We start from the raw sequence: 20,226 nt of genomic DNA, 5'->3' as shown, positions 1-20,226 counted from the left end.
TCGTCGTTGGATAGGAACCTGGGAACTTTCTCGTGCTTGTGTTTTATTTACATTCGTGATAAATCCTCTGCTTGAACAATTTTAGCGTTTTAAAACTGTTACTTTTATGTTTTGCAGTGCTTATTTAGTTATTCATTGTGCTTTGTGTATTTAAAATATTTTTTTTGTGTTTTTCTCCTTGTGTTTAGAGTAAATTTTTTGTTTTTGAAGTTTTATCCCCCTCCAAAACGTATCCCTTTGTTCACCCTCCAACCTAGTGATTTGCTTTCAGTAATAAGGGCAAGTTTAAAATTTAGAATATCTCATCCATATTAATATGGGGGTTATTTTTTTTCTTTTCTGTTGCACTGCACTTATAACTTTTTATATAGTAATGCATGGTGAGAGTGATTAACAAATTTTAAAAGAAACTTTACAAGAAAATTCTGAATTTTCCTTCCAGTTATTTCCCTTGATTTGTGAAATATATATATTTTCACAGTAACAGGTTGTATAATAACAACTAAACTTGTATTTCAGATTTGCAGGTATAGTTTTTGAATTTTTATTTTAATTTGATACTTCTATTTCAGGAATATTTATGTCTGTTGGGAAATTACAGAAGTACATCAATAGGCCATTTGAATTTAATGGTACATTGAAATCTAAACCTATACTTCTATCAGACAGCAAAGGCAGTTATATACATTCAAATTTTCGTAATTATTTGTATAAAGGTGTAAATTTCAAATTCATTTATCGTGGTGGAGCCAGACTTGGGGACCAATATCACTGGTTAACAAGAAATTTAAAAAGTAGAGTTGAATTTTATGGTTCAGTTACTCTCTATATTTGGTTAGGTACTTGTGACCTTACATGTCGTGAAAGTGGCTCAAAATTTATTTGTTTTACGACATAGGTCTGACTCTGAGTGTTTTAGTTATATGGTTTATTGGATTCAAAAATATGAAAATTTTGTTTCCAGATTTCCATCTGTGAGAATTATATGGTTAGATATACCTCCATATTCAATTTCCCTTTGGAATAAGAGTCGTTTTCATAGGAACTCAGAGCAGTATAAGACTCAAGAGTTTGTTTTACAAGAACGTATTGTTTTTGTCAATGACTATTTAAAGTCAATTAATTCTAGACGTGGTTATTCGTCAATTCGTTTTAAGGCTGATCTTCTTCATTACAGAAAGAAAAGTTCTAAATCCAACAGGTCATCCATTAATTTTAATTTATACAAGGACGGTATTCATCCAGGCTTAGTTTTGTCAAAGTACTGGGCAAGGCGTTTTGCACAAAGAGCAATTGTTGACTGTTCTTAGTGTTTGTTTTCTGGGGTGTGTCATTGGTGTGGTTGGGTGATAGTAGGTAGGGATTGACCCAATCACTGTACTGGCTGCACTTTTGGCTCATTTTGGATGCAGATGCTGGGGTTGGTTGACATTGTTTAGAGTGTATTTGATAACTGTGTTTTCAGCATTGTACTGTATTTCAAATTACGTACATGTACATTGCTAGTTTGCTACATTGTTTTTACATACATACTGTGATTTTTAAATTGTGTTGTTATAAATAAAGGTTGATTGTGAAATCTTTGCAAATTTCACATTTCTTGTTTAGTGTGTGTGTTATTTTGACACAATTATTTGGTCCATTGGTTGTTTAGAATCTTCATTTACTGTTGTTTGTGTTTGAATATTTACTGTTTTTCGCCAACTGAATTATTTTAGTGTTCTATTTTGTGTAGCTCATTTCTTTTATTTGAATAATGGCTTCTCAGGGTGCTGATGGTGGTCAATCTAAAAGTTTATCTCAAGTTATAGATGAGATAAATAAAGGTCAAGATTTTAGGGTTGTTTCTAAGGCTGAATATGATAAATTTATTGATTTTCAAAAGTCTTCTTTCTCACATAGTACACCTCATTTGAGTAGTAAACCTAATGTAGGAAGAGGTAGAGCTTCATTATTTGCTAATTTAGCTGACCATACTCCAGATAAGACACCGCATAGTTTATTTAGTAAACCACATAGTGTAAGTTTTCCTTTTCAGACTGTAGATGAATTATCTGTTGATGATCATTACAGTGATGATAATTACAATGAAGGGCACATTAAAAAGGATTCTTTTTAACTCTACAATCCTTGGTGCTCACTACAATCCCAAACTTCCAATTTTTAGTGGTTCTGAAGATGTACCTAAGGGTGAGGTCAAGTTTGATGTTTGGCAATTTGAAGTCAAATGTTTAATAAGTGACAGCCATACTCCACAGTCCCTTATTCTTCAAGCTATCAGAAACTCTCTGAAAGGTCACGCTAGGTCCATGTTGGTTTCTGTAGGAGAACATGCAACTCCTTCAGATATTATAAAAAAATTAGATGTTTTTTATGGAACTGTAGAAAGTGGTGAGGACTTGATGCAGTTGTTTTATAATGATTGCCAGAAACCAACAGAAACTATTGTTTCCTTTGAAGTTCGGTTGGAAGAAACTCTTTCTAAGGCAGTTCAAAAAGGTCACATTGATAATGTTGCGAAAGATTCGATGCTTCGCAACAAATTATGGATAGGTTTGTATGATAAGGACTTGAAAAGAACTACCCATCATTTGTACAATAATATTAAGGATTTTAGGTCTTTATTGCGTGAAATTAGGAAAGTGGAGCAACAAGAATTGGCAAGTGTAACTAGGTCAAATTCTTCTTAACCTAAAGTGGTACAACAACAAGTAGGTCAAGTAGAAAATCAGAATGATTCAAATGCTCTGGTTTTAAAACAGTTACAAGAGCTTATGAACAGAATGAAGACATTAGAAACCAAAATGAAGTCTTCATCTGCAAGTAACCAGCAGCAATTCAGAAACAATAGTTTTTCTGGTGGTTACAGTAGAGGTAGGTTTTATAACTACAATCAGAATAGGGGTAGGTACAATAATTCTGGTCAGTATAGGGGCCAAGGTAGAGGTTATGGTAGAGGTTTTAGAAATGGAAGTAACAGAGGTAGTACCAATGGCCAAGGTATTACCCCTGATAGTTCAAAGGATGTTAAACCACAGCCTGATCCTTTAAACTAACAAGTTCTTCTGTTGCGGGGCAAACAGAGGAACAAGACTTTACGAAGTCAATGCAGAGCCCACAATGTAAGGTGCAAAAAGTAGACAAGTCAACACCTTTTGTATTAAACAGATTAGTTGGTGACTCAAATGTAAGTTCTGTCACTGTTAGTGGTGTAGAAACAAGTGGTTTAATAGACACAGGTTCTATGATCACTTCAATTTCTGAAGAGTTTTATCAATCTCTTCAACCCTTACCAGTTTTACATGACATTACTGAATTTGGTTTATCTGTTGAAAGTGCCACAGGTGCACATTTACCATACAAAGGTTACATTGAGGCAGATATTTCTGTTCCTTTCCTAGTTGATGTTTCTTTTTGTATACCCTTATTAGTTGTTCCTACTACAAGTTACAACAGCAATGTGCCAATTATTGTAGGTACAAATTTGATCAGGTTATGTAAGAACTATAGTACTGAAAATAGTTTACCTGAAGAATGGCAAACAGCCGTGGATAGCCTATGTAATAGTGTACAGGTTAGAACTGTCAATACCCATGCCATTAAAGTGCATCCAAACGAGGTTAAAACTATCCATGGTTTTGCAAGGAAAGTAGATGACACCGAGACAGCAGTTACAGAACACATTGATTCTTGTTTGTCTGGTGGTCTTACTATTTGCCCTAGAGTTGTTTCATTGAAATCTCCAGGTAATACTGTTAGGGTACCAGTAAGAGTGTGTAACCTTTCTGCCAAAGTTATATATATTCAACCCAAATCTCTTTTATGTTCTCTACACAGTGTTAAGGTAGTTGATTCCTGGAAACCAGAATCCCCTGAACAGTGTCAAACATCTTCTGAAACTTCAAAATTAGAGGAGATGGGTGTTAAAATTGGTGTAGAGAATTTGAATCAGGATCAATTACTAAGAGTAAGGCAAGTTCTAGGAAATTGGTCACATATATTTTCTACAGGTCCGACAGATCTAGGTAAAACAGATATTGTTCAACATGAGATCAAGTTAAACAATGATACTCCTTTTAAAGATGCCTATCGTAGAATTCCTCCTGGTATGATAGAGGAAGTCAGACAACATTTAAAGGAAATGTTGGATGCAGATGCAATTAGACCTTCCAGTAGTCCGTTTTCTTCTAATGTTGTTCTAGTTAGAAAGAAGGATGGAAGTCTTAGATTCTGCATTGACTTCCGAAAGTTGAACAATAGAACCATAAAAGATGCCTATATGTTACCTAGAGTAGATGATACGTTAGATAGGTTAATTGGATCTAGGTATTTCTCAAAATTAGATTTACGTAGTGGTTACTGGCAGGTGGAAATGAAAGAAGAAGACAAATTTAAAACTGCATTTACTGTTGGAAATCTTGGTTTTTATGAATGCAATAGAATGGCATTTGGTTTAACCAATGCACCGGCAACATTTCAACGTTTAATGGAGCGGTGTATGGGTGATTTGAATTTGAAAGAATGTCTCATATTTTTAGACGATATTCTTATTTATTCTGAAACTTTTGATGAACATATCAGAAGGCTTGAAGCAGTTTTCTCTAGGTTAAATGAACATGGGTTAAAACTTAAACCTAGTAAGTGTGAACTTTTTAAAACCAGTGTAAGTTATCTTGGTCATATTGTTAGTCAAGATGGTATATCTACAGACCCTGAGAAGATAAAGGCTTTGGTTACTTGGCCTGTTCCTAAAAATGTCAAGGAGTTACGTTCTTTCCTTGGTTTTACAGGTTATTATAGGAAATTTGTCAAAGATTATTCCAAGCTGGCTAAGCCTTTAAATGATTTATTGTCTGGTATTTCTAACAAGAAAGGTAAGAAAAGTACTCCAAAACAGTTGTTGAATAAATGGTTTTGGGGAGACTTGCAACAAAACGCATTTGAAACTTTAAAAGAGAACCTTTCGTCTCCTCCAGTTTTGGCCTATGCAGATTATGACTTGCCTTTTCATTTAAATGTTGATGCCTCGGGTCAAGGCTTAGGAGCAGTTTTATACCAGAAACAGCATGGCAAAGACCAGATGCCAGCAGAGGTTTGAGAGGGGGTGAAAAGAATTATCCTGCTCATAAATTGGACTTTCTCTGTTTGAAATTGGCTGTCTCTGAAAAATTCCATGACTATCTATATGGAAACTCAGGTAGTTACGGATAACAATCCGTTAACATATGTTTTTACAACATCAGTTCTTGATTCTACAGGTCATCGTTGGCTTGCTGCTCTTGGCAATTTCAATTCCTCTATTCATTATAAGACTGGTAAATCAAATAGTGACGCAGACGGACTTTCTCGTAGACCACATGAAATTATTGAATTTCCTGATGTTGTGAATGCTATTTGTCATGCATCAGTAGCAGATTTTGTCCCATTTGCTGAAACTTTAGGTACTTCTGAGTTTGAGGATGATTCTCCTGAACATTTAGAAGCCTCGGAGTTCAGTGACATTAATTGGTCAAAGGAGCAAGAAGCAGATTCAACCCTTTGTAGAGTTATAACCTTGGTTAAGTCAGGTAATCTTCCTAAAGGGGACGCCCTTAAATTGGAAAATCCTGCTGTTTCCAGGTATCTTCGTGAATGGAAAAAACTTTCATTTACTGATGGTATTCTATACCGTACTTCTACTCTTGATGGACGTACTGTTCAACAGTTAGTCTTACCAAAGCGGTTTAAGGATCTTGTTTTTCAATCTCTTCATGACGATCTTGGTCATCAAGGTCGTGATAGAACTCTTTCTCTTGTCCGTTCTCGTTTTTATTGGCCTGGTTTAGAGTCAGATGTTGATTCTAGAATCAAGCATTGTCCACGTTGCATTAAGAGTATCAAAGTGCTGAAAGCACTGATGGGGGCGCAATATGTGCTAAATTCGAGATATGTATAGCAATCTACTTTAGGTGTTCCAATCTGATATCATTCTTCTTTCAATGTTGAATAAGTGCCCATTTTGTACACAATATAATAGTATCGCTTCCAAACTCTTGTCAAAATTGAAAATCATGTACCAAGAACATACTAACAAACCCAGGCAAAATGCATAATTGATATCATATATATCATGAATAAACATTTTAAATTATGACATTGGATTTTGTTGGGAAACTATAGTTGTTTAACCAATTTTCATGTAAAGTAATTCCTTATGTGAATGTATAACACATAAATCAGTGTACTTACTATATTTATTCCAAGAAATGATTATGCAGATAGAAAATAAACAGAAAATTTAACTGTCTATAAAATATTTCTAAAATAAAACCAGGACTGTAAGAACAAACTTATTTTTTGTAGAAACCTTTCAAGCACAATAGATAATACATGTGAGAATGTAAATTGGAATGGATACATATAATTAAGTTGGCATTGAAAACAAGAGCCACTAACTAGCTTGGGCCATGCTCGGCTTTTTCTTACATTGGAAGTCAAACACATCAGTAGGAGAATATTGTAATATCTATTAGAGTACTCCTAGAAAACATAATATAAATGTATAAAGTAAATTTCAAATTTGAATAGTAAAGGTCATAGTTGAATGATAATTGTTCTTTTGTCCAAGAATGAATCAAATCATAGACAAAAACAAAGTTATGACAATGTGAGTGAATTTCAATTGTTTGACCTTGTAGGTAATGGTCATTTAAAGGTCAAAGTTATATCAGAAAAATTCAACATGTTGGTTCTGTGTTTGTTTGTTCAAGCATGATTCAAATCTGTAAAAAAATAACAAAGTAACAAGAGCCATGTCAACATGGCCATCCCCCGCCGAATGTGTTTGCTCATTGGAAGAATGTATATGTAGTAGAGCGGAATAATTCCATTTTAAGAGGTCTTTTGGTAATGAAAACTGATGGCTATAGTGATTACAGATTTGAAACCTATGTGAATACTGATGGCTGAAAATAACAAAGGGCAATTACTGAAAAATAATGCAGGGTAGGTTATCATTCTTGTGTGCTGCATCCCTCCTCAGTAAAATCTATCCACCTATGAAGTTTCAAGTTGATACCTCAAATACTTTTTGAGAAAAAAATTGAATTGAAAAAAATTTAAGTATGAAAAAGAACAAAGGGCAATAACTCAAAAATTATAAAAGGTAGAGTTATCATTCTTGTGCAGTGCACACCTCCTGAGTGAGATCTATGCACCTATGAAGTTTCATTTTGATATCTCAAAAGCTTTTTGAGTTATGCTCTGGACAAAAATTAATTTTGAAAAATAACAAAGGGCAATAACTAAAAAATAATGCAGGGAAGAGTTATCATTCTTAAGCACTGCACTCCTCCTCAATGAGATCCATCCACCTTTGAAGTTTCAAGTTGATACCTCAAATACTTTTTGAGATAAGCTCTGGACAAAATAACATGAAAAAAAGGGCAATAACTCAAAAATTGTATAAGGAAGAGTTATCATTCTTGCTCACAACATTCCTCCTCAATAAGATCTATCCACCTATGACATTTCATGTTTATATCTCAAACACTTTTTGAGTTATGCTCCACTCAGGTGAAAAATTAGGTATGAAAAATAACAAAGGGCAATAACTCAAAAATTATGAAAGATAGAGTTATCATTCTTGTGCACTGCACACCTCCTGAGTGAGATCTATGCACCTATGAAGTTTCATATTAATATCTCATAGGCTTTTGGAGTTATGCTCTGGACAAAAATCAATTTTGAAAAATAACAAAGGGCAATAACTCAAAAATCATGCAAGGTAGAGTTTTCATTCTTGTGCACTGCACTCCTCCTTAATGAGGTCTATCCACCTATGAAGTTTCAAGTTGATAACTCAAATACTTTTAGAGATATGCTCCGGACAAAAATGTCGGACGGAAGGACGAACGGACGGTCGGACGGACGGAGACTATTTCTATATCCTCCACCGAAATTTTTCGGCGGGGGATAATGACAATTCCAGCTAACTCCAAAGATATTTTATATCAAATAAAGGTCAAGGTCATATATGAACTTGAAGGTATATGTCACAAAAACATGTCTCCCAAAACTGTGTATGGTTCTGATCACTCTTTTGAATTTTGGCAGTTGCACATGTGATAGATTTTTCTTTTTGTAACTCTTGGGCCATTTTGGCAGAGAAACAGAACATGGCTGCCATCGTTGGATACCCACAATTGATAAACATGTCACATAACATGCAATCAATGATGAAATGTTAATGGTTCGGCCGTGGTATCCGACAATGAGAACATGCCAACAATGTGCACAACTAAGAATGGGGCACTGTACACCCCTGTTTTAGTCCTGTTTGAAATCTAACCAGCAGTTTAAACATTACTTTTTTATATAAGTTAAAGATAGAAAACATTATCAATTTTAATCCTATACTTATTATAGGTATTTATTGGATTCATAATTCAAAATTAAATGAAAGAGCATGGAACAAAATATTTTCAAGATCTAGTAAAATCTAAATGTTTTTGTTTGTTTGTTTGGATTTTACGGCACGTCAACACATAAATGGCCATATCGTGCCGAATGCTATAATAGACCCAAAACACTAAATGTTTTTAAAATCTAGTAGAATCAAAACTTTACAATAAATATATCAATAAATATACTATAAAGTACATTATAACAATACATGTATTTTGGATAATACAATCTCAGCTGAAATACTTTAAATGGGTGTGGTATTATAAATGTTTTGTAAATATTGTAAGTTATCTAATCAATAAGTCTATTCTTAATAAAAAGAAACTTGCGCCTTGATATTTTCTGTACAAACTAGAACTGCCATTGTCATGGCGTGAATACCCCCCACATACCAATTTGTCAGAATCAACAGTAGTCATTTACAGCTCAGCCAAATCTGAGGGAAGTAAGCCAGTGCATTGCTAAGTTATATATTCTACATGTTTTAGTGGAAAAGATCAAAGTGAACTTTACCTTGGACCTACTGACCTCAAAACTAAAACTGCCATTGAATGACTTCAATAACACCCCTCCCCACCCATTTCATGCAGCCTTGCCTGGAGGTGTTTTATGATGAATATATGAGACCATTTGAGTAGACAAGCTAATTGTAATAAAAGCCCCTGTGACCTTGACCTTTGCCCCAGTAACCTCAAAATCAATAGGGGTATTCTACTAATCTTGACTAACCTCCATGCAAAATATGAAGACTATGGGTCTAAGGATTCTTAGGTAAATTGGGCGGACAAGCTTTAATTAGCCAAGGCCCCTGTGACCATGACCTTTAGACCTGAAATAAATAGGGGCCATCTACTTATCATGACTAACCTCCATGCCAAATATGAAAGACTGTGGATCGAAGGATTCTTAAGTTATTGGGCAGAAAAGCTTTCTTCAGTCAAGACCCCTGTGACCTTGACCTTTGACTTGGTGTTCTCAAAATTAATGGAGGTCATCTACTAATCATTACTTACCTCCATGCCAAATATGAAGACTGTGGGTCAAAGGAATCTTAATTTTATGGACGGACAAGAAAAAAGCGACGGATGCCCGACAGGCAGACAAGCTGCTTCCAGTATAGCCCCCTTACAACTTTGTTGTGCGGGGTATAACAGATTTCAAACATTGATAAGTTAGCTCATCTTCTTGGTGATGAACTGGTGCCTCTATATTCAAATGTGGTTCTGTTCATACATAAGTTATCTCATGTTCTTCATGATAAACTCTCACCTTGAAGTTGATAGAGTTCTGTTCATACATATTTCAAAAATAGATAAGTGATCTTATTTTCCTGGTAAAAAACTGGTCGCTCATTCAATATCAATACAAATTATGTCGCTCATTCAAGTTCTATACATATTATGATATTTCAAATATTGGAAAGTTATCTCATGTTCTTGGTGAAAGACTGGTGACTAGTTTTCTCCTCAATGTCTTTTCTTTTTCTTATTAGATTAAGTCAAGTTACTATATTCATGAGGCTTTCGACATCACACATTCCAACATTGCAAATGGCAAGCAGTCTCCTGGTATTCCAATTTCTTTAAGTTTTGAAAAACCCAAATGTGTCAATTTCTCTAGTGTTTCCGACATGAAGACACATCTACATGCATCTGTCCTTATCACTCCTGCTATTACTGTTCTATCATACAAACGCCACTGTTTCCTGAAATATTTGTTTAGAAAAAGTTAATTGCAAAATAAAAATGCCATTATTTTTGTTGGTTTTTTTTCGGGGAGGGGGGGGGGGGGGTGGGGGCAATTTAAAGCACAATTCTCAAAGCTATAGACAGCTAAGTGAAGATAAGATAATCATATATGTCAGATATGTTGGAGTGCTTTTTTGTGAATAGTCATTATTTTAATGTGAATTATCCTGAGGTGAAAAGGAAAGGAAAGCTGAATTCCTAAATACATGTTACATGTCACAATTGTTCTTGTTATTAATTTTGTTCCTAATTTCTATTCTATAAGATGATATTTTAATTCACTGTAATTCCTTTTTATAAATTTGGATTTTTGTGACAATAGTCTATCCAGTGACAGAAGCTCACTGACTTAAAATAGACTATCCTGTGTCAGCCTTTAAACAAGTCAAGAAAAAAAAGCTATTAGAATATAATAATTAAGAAATATCATATACAGCCACTTCTAAATCATCATGTACCGCTTCCTTAAATGCCATGCTACTGAAAGAAACATTTTACCATTTATTCACTGCAAGGTTTGTCAGATTGACAGTCTCACATTTTATTTCATCCTCATTGACCCTAAAGCATCCTTAAAATCGATATAGTGCCGTTCACATTTACAAATCTGACATGTAGGCCGACCATCTGAAACAGAAAGTCGGAAAGATAAAACATAATTATTATTAGATATACATATATAGTATCCCAATAATTATGTTAGTTGAAATCAATAGTCAAATCAATAATTTAAGCAGTGTTAGAAATTAGCAGTAGTCCGAGGGCCCGACTACTAAATTTCTCCTCGGGCTACCAACTTTTCACAGTAACAGGCCTGACCAGGCTACTGTATTTTAAGAGGCAATATAAACAATTGTTTTGAACAAATTAATTGTGCCAGAGAAAATGTCTTTTGGGCTAGTGAATATTCCAATCTGGTAGTCCGACCAGGCTAGTCGATTCAAATCCTAATTTCTTACACTGTTTAAGAAACAATTTGTTCAAAATTGTCCAAGAACAAAGATTTTTATAGTATACTATAGTAGTTATAGTGTATATACAGTATGTACTAAAAAATGTCTTTTCAATCTACTATACTGTCCTTAAATTTTAAGAAAACAACTATCTTTAAAATCCATTGTCTCAGAAGTTGCAAAACCATGTAAATGAAATTGTTCTGTATTTGTTTTATTCTACACGACTTCTGATCACAAAAGCTTCAAGGACATTAATGAGTGAATCAGGTCCTATCCTGAAAGATTGTTGCGTACAAGTTTGAAGACAATCCATTCAAAAATAACAAAGTCATAGCCACTAATAGCAAAAATCAGGAAAATTTAAATATTTTACCTTGAATGTTTATATGGAGGTCAAGTTTAGTCTGGTCTATTTGAAGGGTTGTTGTGGCCAAGTATGAACACAATACACCAAGATCTGAAAAGTTATGAAAAAGGTTAAAGTTTGTTGACAGCAACGGGAAAGCTGTCATGACTGTAACAATAAATGACCCTAAATGCAAACTGAAAGTTCTAGCCTATACACACTGTTGAGGATAGCCGTTCATCATTTTTTCAATAATAAATAAATGCAATGATAAAATAGGTAACTTGAAAATCTTCTAACATTTTTACAAAGAATGAACATATATATTTTTTCCTAATAATTCTACGATGACGTTCAGCCTTTAATATTATAACAAGATATCGGAAAGATATATCAGAAGTGAATTGGCCCTTGGACGAGCTCTTTATGCAAAATGTAATGGTAAGCAAACATCCAGCATGAAATTTTCAAGTAGCTAAAAGTGAAATAAAATTATTAAAAATACTTTGTCATAATTCAACTACTGTTGGAAATTGACCCACATGTTTGATTACAAATGTATCTTTATAATAATGTCCATAGAAATAATAAATTAATTTTCAGTCTCTTTCTCTTTGCGCTTTCACACAGATTATTCAACTCCATGATTTTCATAAGGAAAAAAAATCTTTTGATCATCAAACACTACAAATTACTATACCAACTGTAAATTGCAGTCAGTGCGAAAGGCTGTCGGTCCTCGGACCTCGCCAACTAAAAATCAGTAGGGTCGAGATAAATTTCTATACAGTCAGTTGTCATGTCCGAATAAAATTTCAGCCAGTTTGAAACAATTTTTGGCCTTCTGAAATATGCAAAGCTTCCAAGATCGATCTATCTTTTTAATTTTTGCTTGTATTCACAGACCAAGATAACCAAAATCACCGCAGGATACGACCAGTTTTTGCTAAGTAATGTAAGCCACCGTCTTGTCTCGGATATTTTCTTTTCCAAAACATATTTTTTCTCCAATCTTCAAAATTAAACCTTTGAAAGATGTACATGTATTGTTTTTTTTGTGAATTTATATGCTAATGTTTTATCAATTATGTTTCTGTATATTGTTTTCTTTAGTATCTTATAGTTGAGTATGATAATTCATGTATGCTTGATATTTTCTTTATAATTATGGCAATATCCCTCCCCCATACCTACAAAAAAACCTGTCAGTTTGCATATTATTGTTTTAGGCAACTCTTTTTTTAAATGCTGTACAGCTAGTCTCAACAGTGAGTATATGCTAGTCCTATTTGACTCGCATACAGCTAATACTGGTTCATACTGCTAGCCACTGCCTATTCCTCTACCAATTCAGATACTTCCATGAATACTATTATAATAATCATATAGATATTAAACAATAAAAGTAATGATGACTTAATATGATGTATATAAAATTCCGCTGCTAAAGACAAGTTGTATTTATTGATTGTTTATATCAACAAAGGTATTGAGGTAAGTTTATCAAGTTTCCCCGGCAACAGAGTTGTTTGAAAAAAATGTCAATTTGATTAGCCCTTGAAGCAACCATGCACAACGTGTGTATTAATAAATCCTTGCAGTTATCAAGAAAATAGAACAAATATTTTATCAAGCACGTAAGCAATAAAGACGTAATTTGACTGGTTTACAGAGAAAAATAGTTGAAAGTATCTTGACAGGTATTAATTGGAAATAGATACACAGTTCAACTGTTAAATGGAAGCGGTCAATCAGCTGTTTCAAAAATGAAAGTACACACCAAAAACACTTCAAATTCACAATCTTTGCGCAATTAATTTACAGAGTGCGTAAATGAACGCAACAAATTGTTAACCTTGTACGTTTTTAGTTGATTTTAAAGCGTAAAATATGCCGATATTCACATTATCTGGAATCTGTTATATTTAATAATATAATCAGTAATCTTATTATTATCGACCTGTGGTTTTGAATTTTAATACAACTACTTTTTTCATATAAATGTCTATAAATTTACAAATAAAAAATCTACAAAATTATGGACTGACCATGAAATCCTACATCTGATGAAGGCAAAACTGTGAAAATCAGATCTACATGTATGAAATAAGTATATCTTATTTTAAGTCATATTGAATTACGGGCAGGGCGGACTGTGACTCAAGATTAGGCGGACCATGATTTAAAAAGTATTTATATGTGGACTAATGTAATAAAAGTATTAAATTATTGATGTCCCAAAATATGGTCCGCCTAGTCTCAAGTCACAGTCCGCCCTGGTACGGTCCGCCCTGTCTCACGGTCTGCCCTGTCCTGCAGGGGTCATATTGTATTTAACAATTATAATTATTACTAGTCCTTTAAATTTTGGGACCTCTCATAGGATAGGATTTTATTTATTACAGGGCTGGGGCAGTAACTCAAGTCGCTTGCAAAAATCATGATCACAAAATTGAAAACTATCATTTTTCACCAATTATTACATTTTACCTGTATATCATGACAAGTTTTGGGCTTATTTTGTTAAGCTTAGTTAGCTAATACAGTAAATTGAGTAATAGACTGATAGAGATGTGTTCAAAAAGTAGTCAAAAATGTAATAATAATTTAAGAAAATATCTTTCCATGTTTCTGAATAAGTCCAGATATTAATTATGTGGTTTCAACAATAAAAAGTGATAAAAAAACCAATATGTTAATAAATTAAAAAGTGGACCGAGTTGAAAAAAGGCCGAGCTGACTCGGGGCCGAGTACGACACTGCACTAAAATTTGCAGTCTATCAAGCGAAATATATCAATAGCTTTACCAGATTGTGAAGAAAACTTGATTATACATACGGAATAGATTGCAACCAAAATATCAACGTAATGGCTGGGACTTCCTAATTGATAGCAAATCTTCTCAACCTTTTCTCGGAATAACTGACCAAGATGGCGATTTCGGGAAAATGACGTCAGAGGGAAAATAGTTCGTATTCATACGCATACAAATTTTTACTCTGTCATTCACACTTTTTAACCATTTTAAGCTTGAAAGTTATCTCATTTGAAAATCGTATTCCATCTTCCTGAATTATTGTGTTCTATGATAGTTAGTTAATTTATGACTTGATAAAATTGGCACCAAATTTATGTTCTCATTAAATTTTTATCGACTGCTAGCGTAGTAATATTCAAATCGCGTAAAGCAATGGTATTTGTAATTTTGTGATAAAAGGATTTAAAATTAAGTAATAAAATGACCAGTCAATTTTAAATTAGATTAGGTATTATGATGATCTGAATATTATGGCAAAATATTGGAACTATTTTTGCTCAGCGCAGCTAGATAGCCTAAATGCGTTCAAAAGGTAGTAAGCTGAATTTATCGTAATTACCTTTGGGGCTTGCGCCCCCAAAAACACCAGTTAAGACTAGAGCTTAGTTAGTTAATATTTCTTCTACTCAACCTATGGAATTGGTGTGTATTGATTTTTAACTTTGGAACGTTCGAAAGGTGGTTTAGAAAACATACTAGTAATAACTGACCATTTTACTAGGTATGCACAGGCGATTCCTACTCGCAATCAGATGGCTACTACTACTTCTAAGGTTTTATTTGAGAATTTTATTCTCCATTATGGTTTTCCTGCACGTCTGCACAGTGACCAAGGTCGAACTTTTGAAAGTCGTGTCATTAAGGAACTATGTAATCTTGCAGGTGTAAAGAAGTCAAGAACTACCCCGTATCACCCCATTGGTAATGAAGAAGTTTAATGATTCAACCAAACTCTTATTGGAATGTTGAGTACTTTGGATGACGACCAAAAGTCAAATTGGCGTTCTTTTGTTGCTCCGTTGGTGCATGCATATAATGCTACCCGTCATACCAGTACAGGTTATTCTCCATTCTTTTTGATGTTTGGGAGACACCCACGTCTTGCTGTTGATGCGTTTCTTAATCTTCCTTCTCATTCTTCTCAATCTCAAGATAGCAGTAGGAAACACTATATTTCTTCTTTAAAAGACCGTTTAAATTATGCATATAAAGTGGCCTTAACAGAATCTGATAAGGCAGCAAAGAGAGGTAAGTGTAATTATGATGCAAAAGTAAGGGAGGCAACTATTGATGTTGGAGATCGTGTTTTGGTTTTTAACGTTGGCCTCAAAGGTAAAAACAAATTAGCCGATAAGTGGGCCAAAGATCCGTACATTGTTATTGACAAACCCAATAGTGATATACCAGTTTTTAAAGTCTGTAAAGAAAATGGAGATGGCAAACCAAGAACTTTACATAGAAATATGCTTCTTCCTTTTTCTACTATTCCATCTACTTCTTCTGTATCTCACAATGCAAAGAAGTCAGATAGTTATGTAAAACAAAAGAATAGGGTTTCAGTAGACAAAATACAATCGGATGGTTCTGATATTGACATATCAGATATATTTTTACCTTTCTTTTGTAAAAGATGCCAGCAGTTAGATCTTCTGTTCCTCAGATAACAAATAATACTGCTACATCTTTGACTTCTTCTTTTACAAGTGTATCTGATACAACTCCCTGGTGAGTAATACTTCTTTTACTAGATCACATGTATCTAATGCAACTCCTTTGTATACAAACATGTCTGCTCCAGATAGTACATCTGTTGTCAATTTGTCTGATTTTCATAGTACACATGATAATCTTCATTCCATTTCTGATCCTAGTAATGAGAATGTACCAAATTTAACTGTTGACTCCTCTATAACTCCTTCTGCCCAAAATTCTCACACCTCGTCATCTATTGATACTCCAACATACCATCAAGACCTGTTAGAAATCGCAACAGGCCAGCAAGATTTGAAGACTATGTGATGTATCAACAATCGGCAGAAACAGACCTTGAAGTTTTTGTTTAAATTGGAGTTAGGGGAGAATGTTACAGTATCTTTACAAAGACAAATGTCATGGAGCTATTTTATTCATATCTTTTATTAGTTTCTTTTTTTAATGTGTATTGTTTTCAATTCTGGAAACTGGTGAACATTTTCCACATAATGTATATAACTGTATGCCTTGCTGCTGTTTTGAATAGAAGACGTTTAAATCTCTAAACTGGATGAGATTAGATAGGGGAGAAAGCTTGCAAGTACTTAGTTAGCTTAGATGTAAGTGTTGGTAATGTTGTTCTTAAGATAACATAAATAAGTAGTTCTCATCCAGGATATTGTCTAGTTTAAAAAAAAACTGTTGTTTTTAATTATTTTGTTTGTTTTTCTAAGCTACTGTGAAAAGTAACTGATGTGGTAATAATTTATATGTATGACTGTTATCTAAATACTCATGTCTCTTTGTTGATGATTTTAACAAAGATTGCAATTAAAATGCCAGGAGTCATTTTTTTAAAGCAGGGGAGAATGTTACAGTGTGGAATTTATATAGATGAGTCTGACCTGAATTTAGTGGCCTCATCCCTTTCAATCATTAAAATTTCATGACAACTAAATATAATAAACACTAACCTTTGTGTGAGAGGTCAAAAAAAAGTTTCATTGGCTAACAAATAAATAACATCTCACTTTTTCACGTTTGGCGGGATTTGTAAAAAAATATTCACTTCGGTCAGAGAAATTGTTTGAGAAGGATGGTCTCAAGCCATCCTTGATACATTTTGTTTGAACTCATCTTTACTTTACAGTCAGGTAAATCCCAGATTGTCCCTGTCCTTTGTCCTTTTTAATTTGGTTATGTAAAACTATGGTTAAATTCATTTTGATCCAGATATTTTCCATACCATTCTGAATCAGCTGTTTCTCAGCTGACTTGAGTTTTTATAATTTTTAGAATACAGCTTCATAAGTAAACATTTATCTACATTTGAAATTAATTACAATTAATTTGCTTTTGTTTGCTTATGCTTGCTAATGTTTGCTCTTTATTTTGCTTTTATTATTTTGCTAATTTATGCTTTTTGTGTATTTGTAGGACAGCCTTTTTATTACAACTTGAAGTGAACCTACAAACAATAAAATATTATTATCAACTGTGACACCCTCAGAATTATTTATTTACTCCTGAAACTATCAACTGTCACAAATACAAGAACCAGAATGCTGTAATAAGTTACAGCAATTTGATCCTAAAATATAATTACAATTAGGAATTACAACAATGTGAAATAATAACTATTTTACTGTTTTATATTGAAATTATATTAAATTTAAACGTAACTAGAAATTGGGTCCTTTAACGAATAGTCTGGATACACATTAATTTAGGCACCACAGAGCACGGAATGTGATCAGGATCAAAAACAGTACATGAAGTCTTAAAATCAAGACTATGCGGTGAAGTGTAAATGGCCACGAACAGGCATTTTAAGGTTGAAATTGAACTCGGACTTCATTGTCTTATGACAATTTATATGAAATAGTGAGCCTTGAAAATGAACAACAAAACAAATATTACTGTTTTTGTAAATGTATCACTATAAAATATTTGGAATTCAGATTTACTTTTGGTTTCGTTTGTTATATCATTAATTCATTCCAAATTCAATTTTGAATACCTGTAACTTGCAGACAAACAGCATGTTGAACACAATTCCACTTAGGAAACACACAGAAATGTTTGAAAGTATAACTGCTAAATTTTTGAAAAACAACATCAACAATGAGTTCCTTTCTCTATAACATAAAAAAATAAACCTATGTATTTTACTTTTCCAATAACATCATTACCTAATGTTTGTTTACGCAACTCAAAGCTCAAAAATTTTCAAAGATGCTACAGATCTGAATATGGTGTTTAAATGAACTACTGTACTTCAATTACAATATGTATTTATATATTTATATATAAAGGTGACATACAACTTCTTTTCAAACAATTTCTAACATACCATAACAATTACGTATATGTTTGCTTTTAATGTTTTTTTAAATGAACTGTTTACATCAATAACTCATTCGAATAAAAGCAATGCTCAATATCTGAGAGTTTCAGTCAACTATTAATTATATTTTACTTCAACAAACGTTTGATGAAACAAATATGACAATTTAAAGATTCCTGAATGTTTTTATATGGTCCTTAGACTTTGTAACATTTCTTCACAAAATCATTTTTTCTACGCTTAAGTCGAATGAAAATTTTTCACCAAGCATATTTGTTTTGAGTATAAATTCAATATCTCCACAATGTTATGCAAAACCTGATTGTACGTATTTAATCTGAATATGTACAAGATAACATTGATCAATCAATCATATGATCAATCACATATCAAGTTACAAACAGCTGATACTTGTGAATATTAATAGTTTGTATCAATTTATCCGATTTTCATGCTATCAGAATTTCATAACACAGCATGGTGCTTTGAATTTAGCTCAAGGGTTAAGAGAAGTTATTATTTCTTTAAAAGGTTTGAAATAGTTCAATAAAATATTAATCTATAGATAATTAGATAAAATTTAAAGCAAAACACTTACATGTTATCAAGAAATATAAAACGTAAAAATATTTTGTCAAAACATCATCAAGTGACTGGAATCTTAACAAACTATTGGTTCAGAAGTTACGACATTATGGACGTTATTTTTATCACAATTTGGACATACAGCATTCCGACCCATTCAATATATCGTTAAGTGATGTTGTTCTTACCATTAGATAGAGCTAAACGAACATTTTGATACCAAACACTCATTTTTTTTCCAAAACTGGAGTTACGACACTCTGGAATTAAGGCGACGAATGGTAAAACAGTTATATATATATGTCATCATTTTGTAATAATATGTCGCACAATATCTGAATATGAATAGATCGTTCACGATTAAGATTGTTTGTTTGATTTTCTGTTAATGAAATTCGGACCTCTTGCTACTACTTTTCTTGCAGAACAGCTTTGAGCCTTAAATTGCTGTGAAGAAGATCATCAATCTGTTTCTATGCCAATTTCTAAATATTATTTTGTCATACCTCGGCGGCAGATCCGCCTCACATCTTTTCCTTGACAACATTACTTACTAATATCAACAAACAATTCCGCGAGTGACTGACAACTTATCGCACATGATTTCTTGATAATTAAAGAGACTAATTGTCAGAGTTTATTTGTCACGGAGAAATTTCGACTTGCCCGATGATAAAACCAGCGATATTTAATCTCTAAAGAGCTCTACTGAGAAAATCTGTCTCACTTTATTAAGAAAATGTATAGTGTATAGAAAAGCTTTTTTGCAGTACTGGACACTAATTTGCTGTTGGTAACGTAATACACCTGATGCGTTGTCTTCATCATCATATCATTAAAGCAGTTTACTTATTTACTAATTAATACAAAACTATACATTTCTATTAATTAAACAGGTGTAATTCGTAAAGCCGGCTCCAGATGCTATGCTGGATTCACGTTCAACATTATCCAAAACCTCCAGACACAAAACATATGTTCTATGATGCATGGGGCCCTGCAAATTATTACAGGTAAAATCGGAATAAATAACAACAAATGCTGTGTCAATGGGTGTTTATTATAATGGCATCAAACCGAATACATGTAAACATCTTGAAATAATCTAATGCATAAATAAATTAATGATTATGTTACAGAATGTGTTTCTGACTGTTTGGTTAAGTGTTTTATAGTAAACAATAACTAAAATAAGCACATGTTTGCTGTTACAGAGGATTCTAAGGATGCTAAGGAAAACTTTCCCGTAATCTATCTTTTATAGATAATATAATATATTTTAATAAGC

The 20,226-nt window shown here is 33.2% G+C and overlaps 1 protein-coding gene and 1 long non-coding RNA gene across 2 annotated transcripts; one reads left to right on the top strand and one right to left on the bottom strand.

Moving 5' to 3' along the window:
* Positions 1-1,756: 1,756 nt before the first annotated feature.
* On the top strand, positions 1,757-3,056 carry LOC132725219 (uncharacterized). The gene is made up of 3 exons (XM_060710303.1): positions 1,757-1,940; positions 2,074-2,553; positions 2,698-3,056. The coding sequence occupies exons 1-3, from the start codon at positions 1,757-1,759 to the stop codon at positions 3,054-3,056; spliced, it is 1,023 nt and encodes a 340-aa protein (XP_060566286.1).
* Positions 3,057-9,819: 6,763 nt separating this feature from the next.
* On the bottom strand, positions 9,820-11,664 carry LOC132725220 (uncharacterized). The gene is made up of 3 exons (XR_009625026.1): positions 11,523-11,664; positions 10,692-10,820; positions 9,820-10,150 (listed from the first exon to the last, which is right to left on the bottom strand). It is a non-coding gene; the product is annotated as an uncharacterized LOC132725220 (long non-coding RNA).
* Between the last annotated feature and the right edge of the window lie 8,562 nt (positions 11,665-20,226).

Source organism: Ruditapes philippinarum, unplaced genomic scaffold, assembly GCF_026571515.1.
Source record: "Ruditapes philippinarum isolate M1 unplaced genomic scaffold, ASM2657151v2 ctg10073_1_1_1_1, whole genome shotgun sequence".
NCBI lineage: Eukaryota > Metazoa > Mollusca > Bivalvia > Venerida > Veneridae > Ruditapes > Ruditapes philippinarum.
Note: the sequence above shows the minus strand (reverse complement) of the source record. Positions and strands in the feature narration are given on the sequence as shown.

What these genes read in the sequence shown, in the direction of transcription:
- LOC132725219 (XM_060710303.1), top strand. Translation starts at nt 1,757, where the DNA reads ATGGCTTCTCAGGGTGCTGATGGTGGTCAATCTAAAAGTTTATCTCAA. An exon ending in TAAACCTAATGTAGGAAGAG is followed by an intron (nt 1,941 to 2,073) that starts GTAGAGCTTCAT and finishes TGATCATTACAG; the next exon opens with TGATGATAATTACAATGAAG. An exon ending in TCGCAACAAATTATGGATAG is followed by an intron (nt 2,554 to 2,697) that starts GTTTGTATGATA and finishes CTTAACCTAAAG; the next exon opens with TGGTACAACAACAAGTAGGT.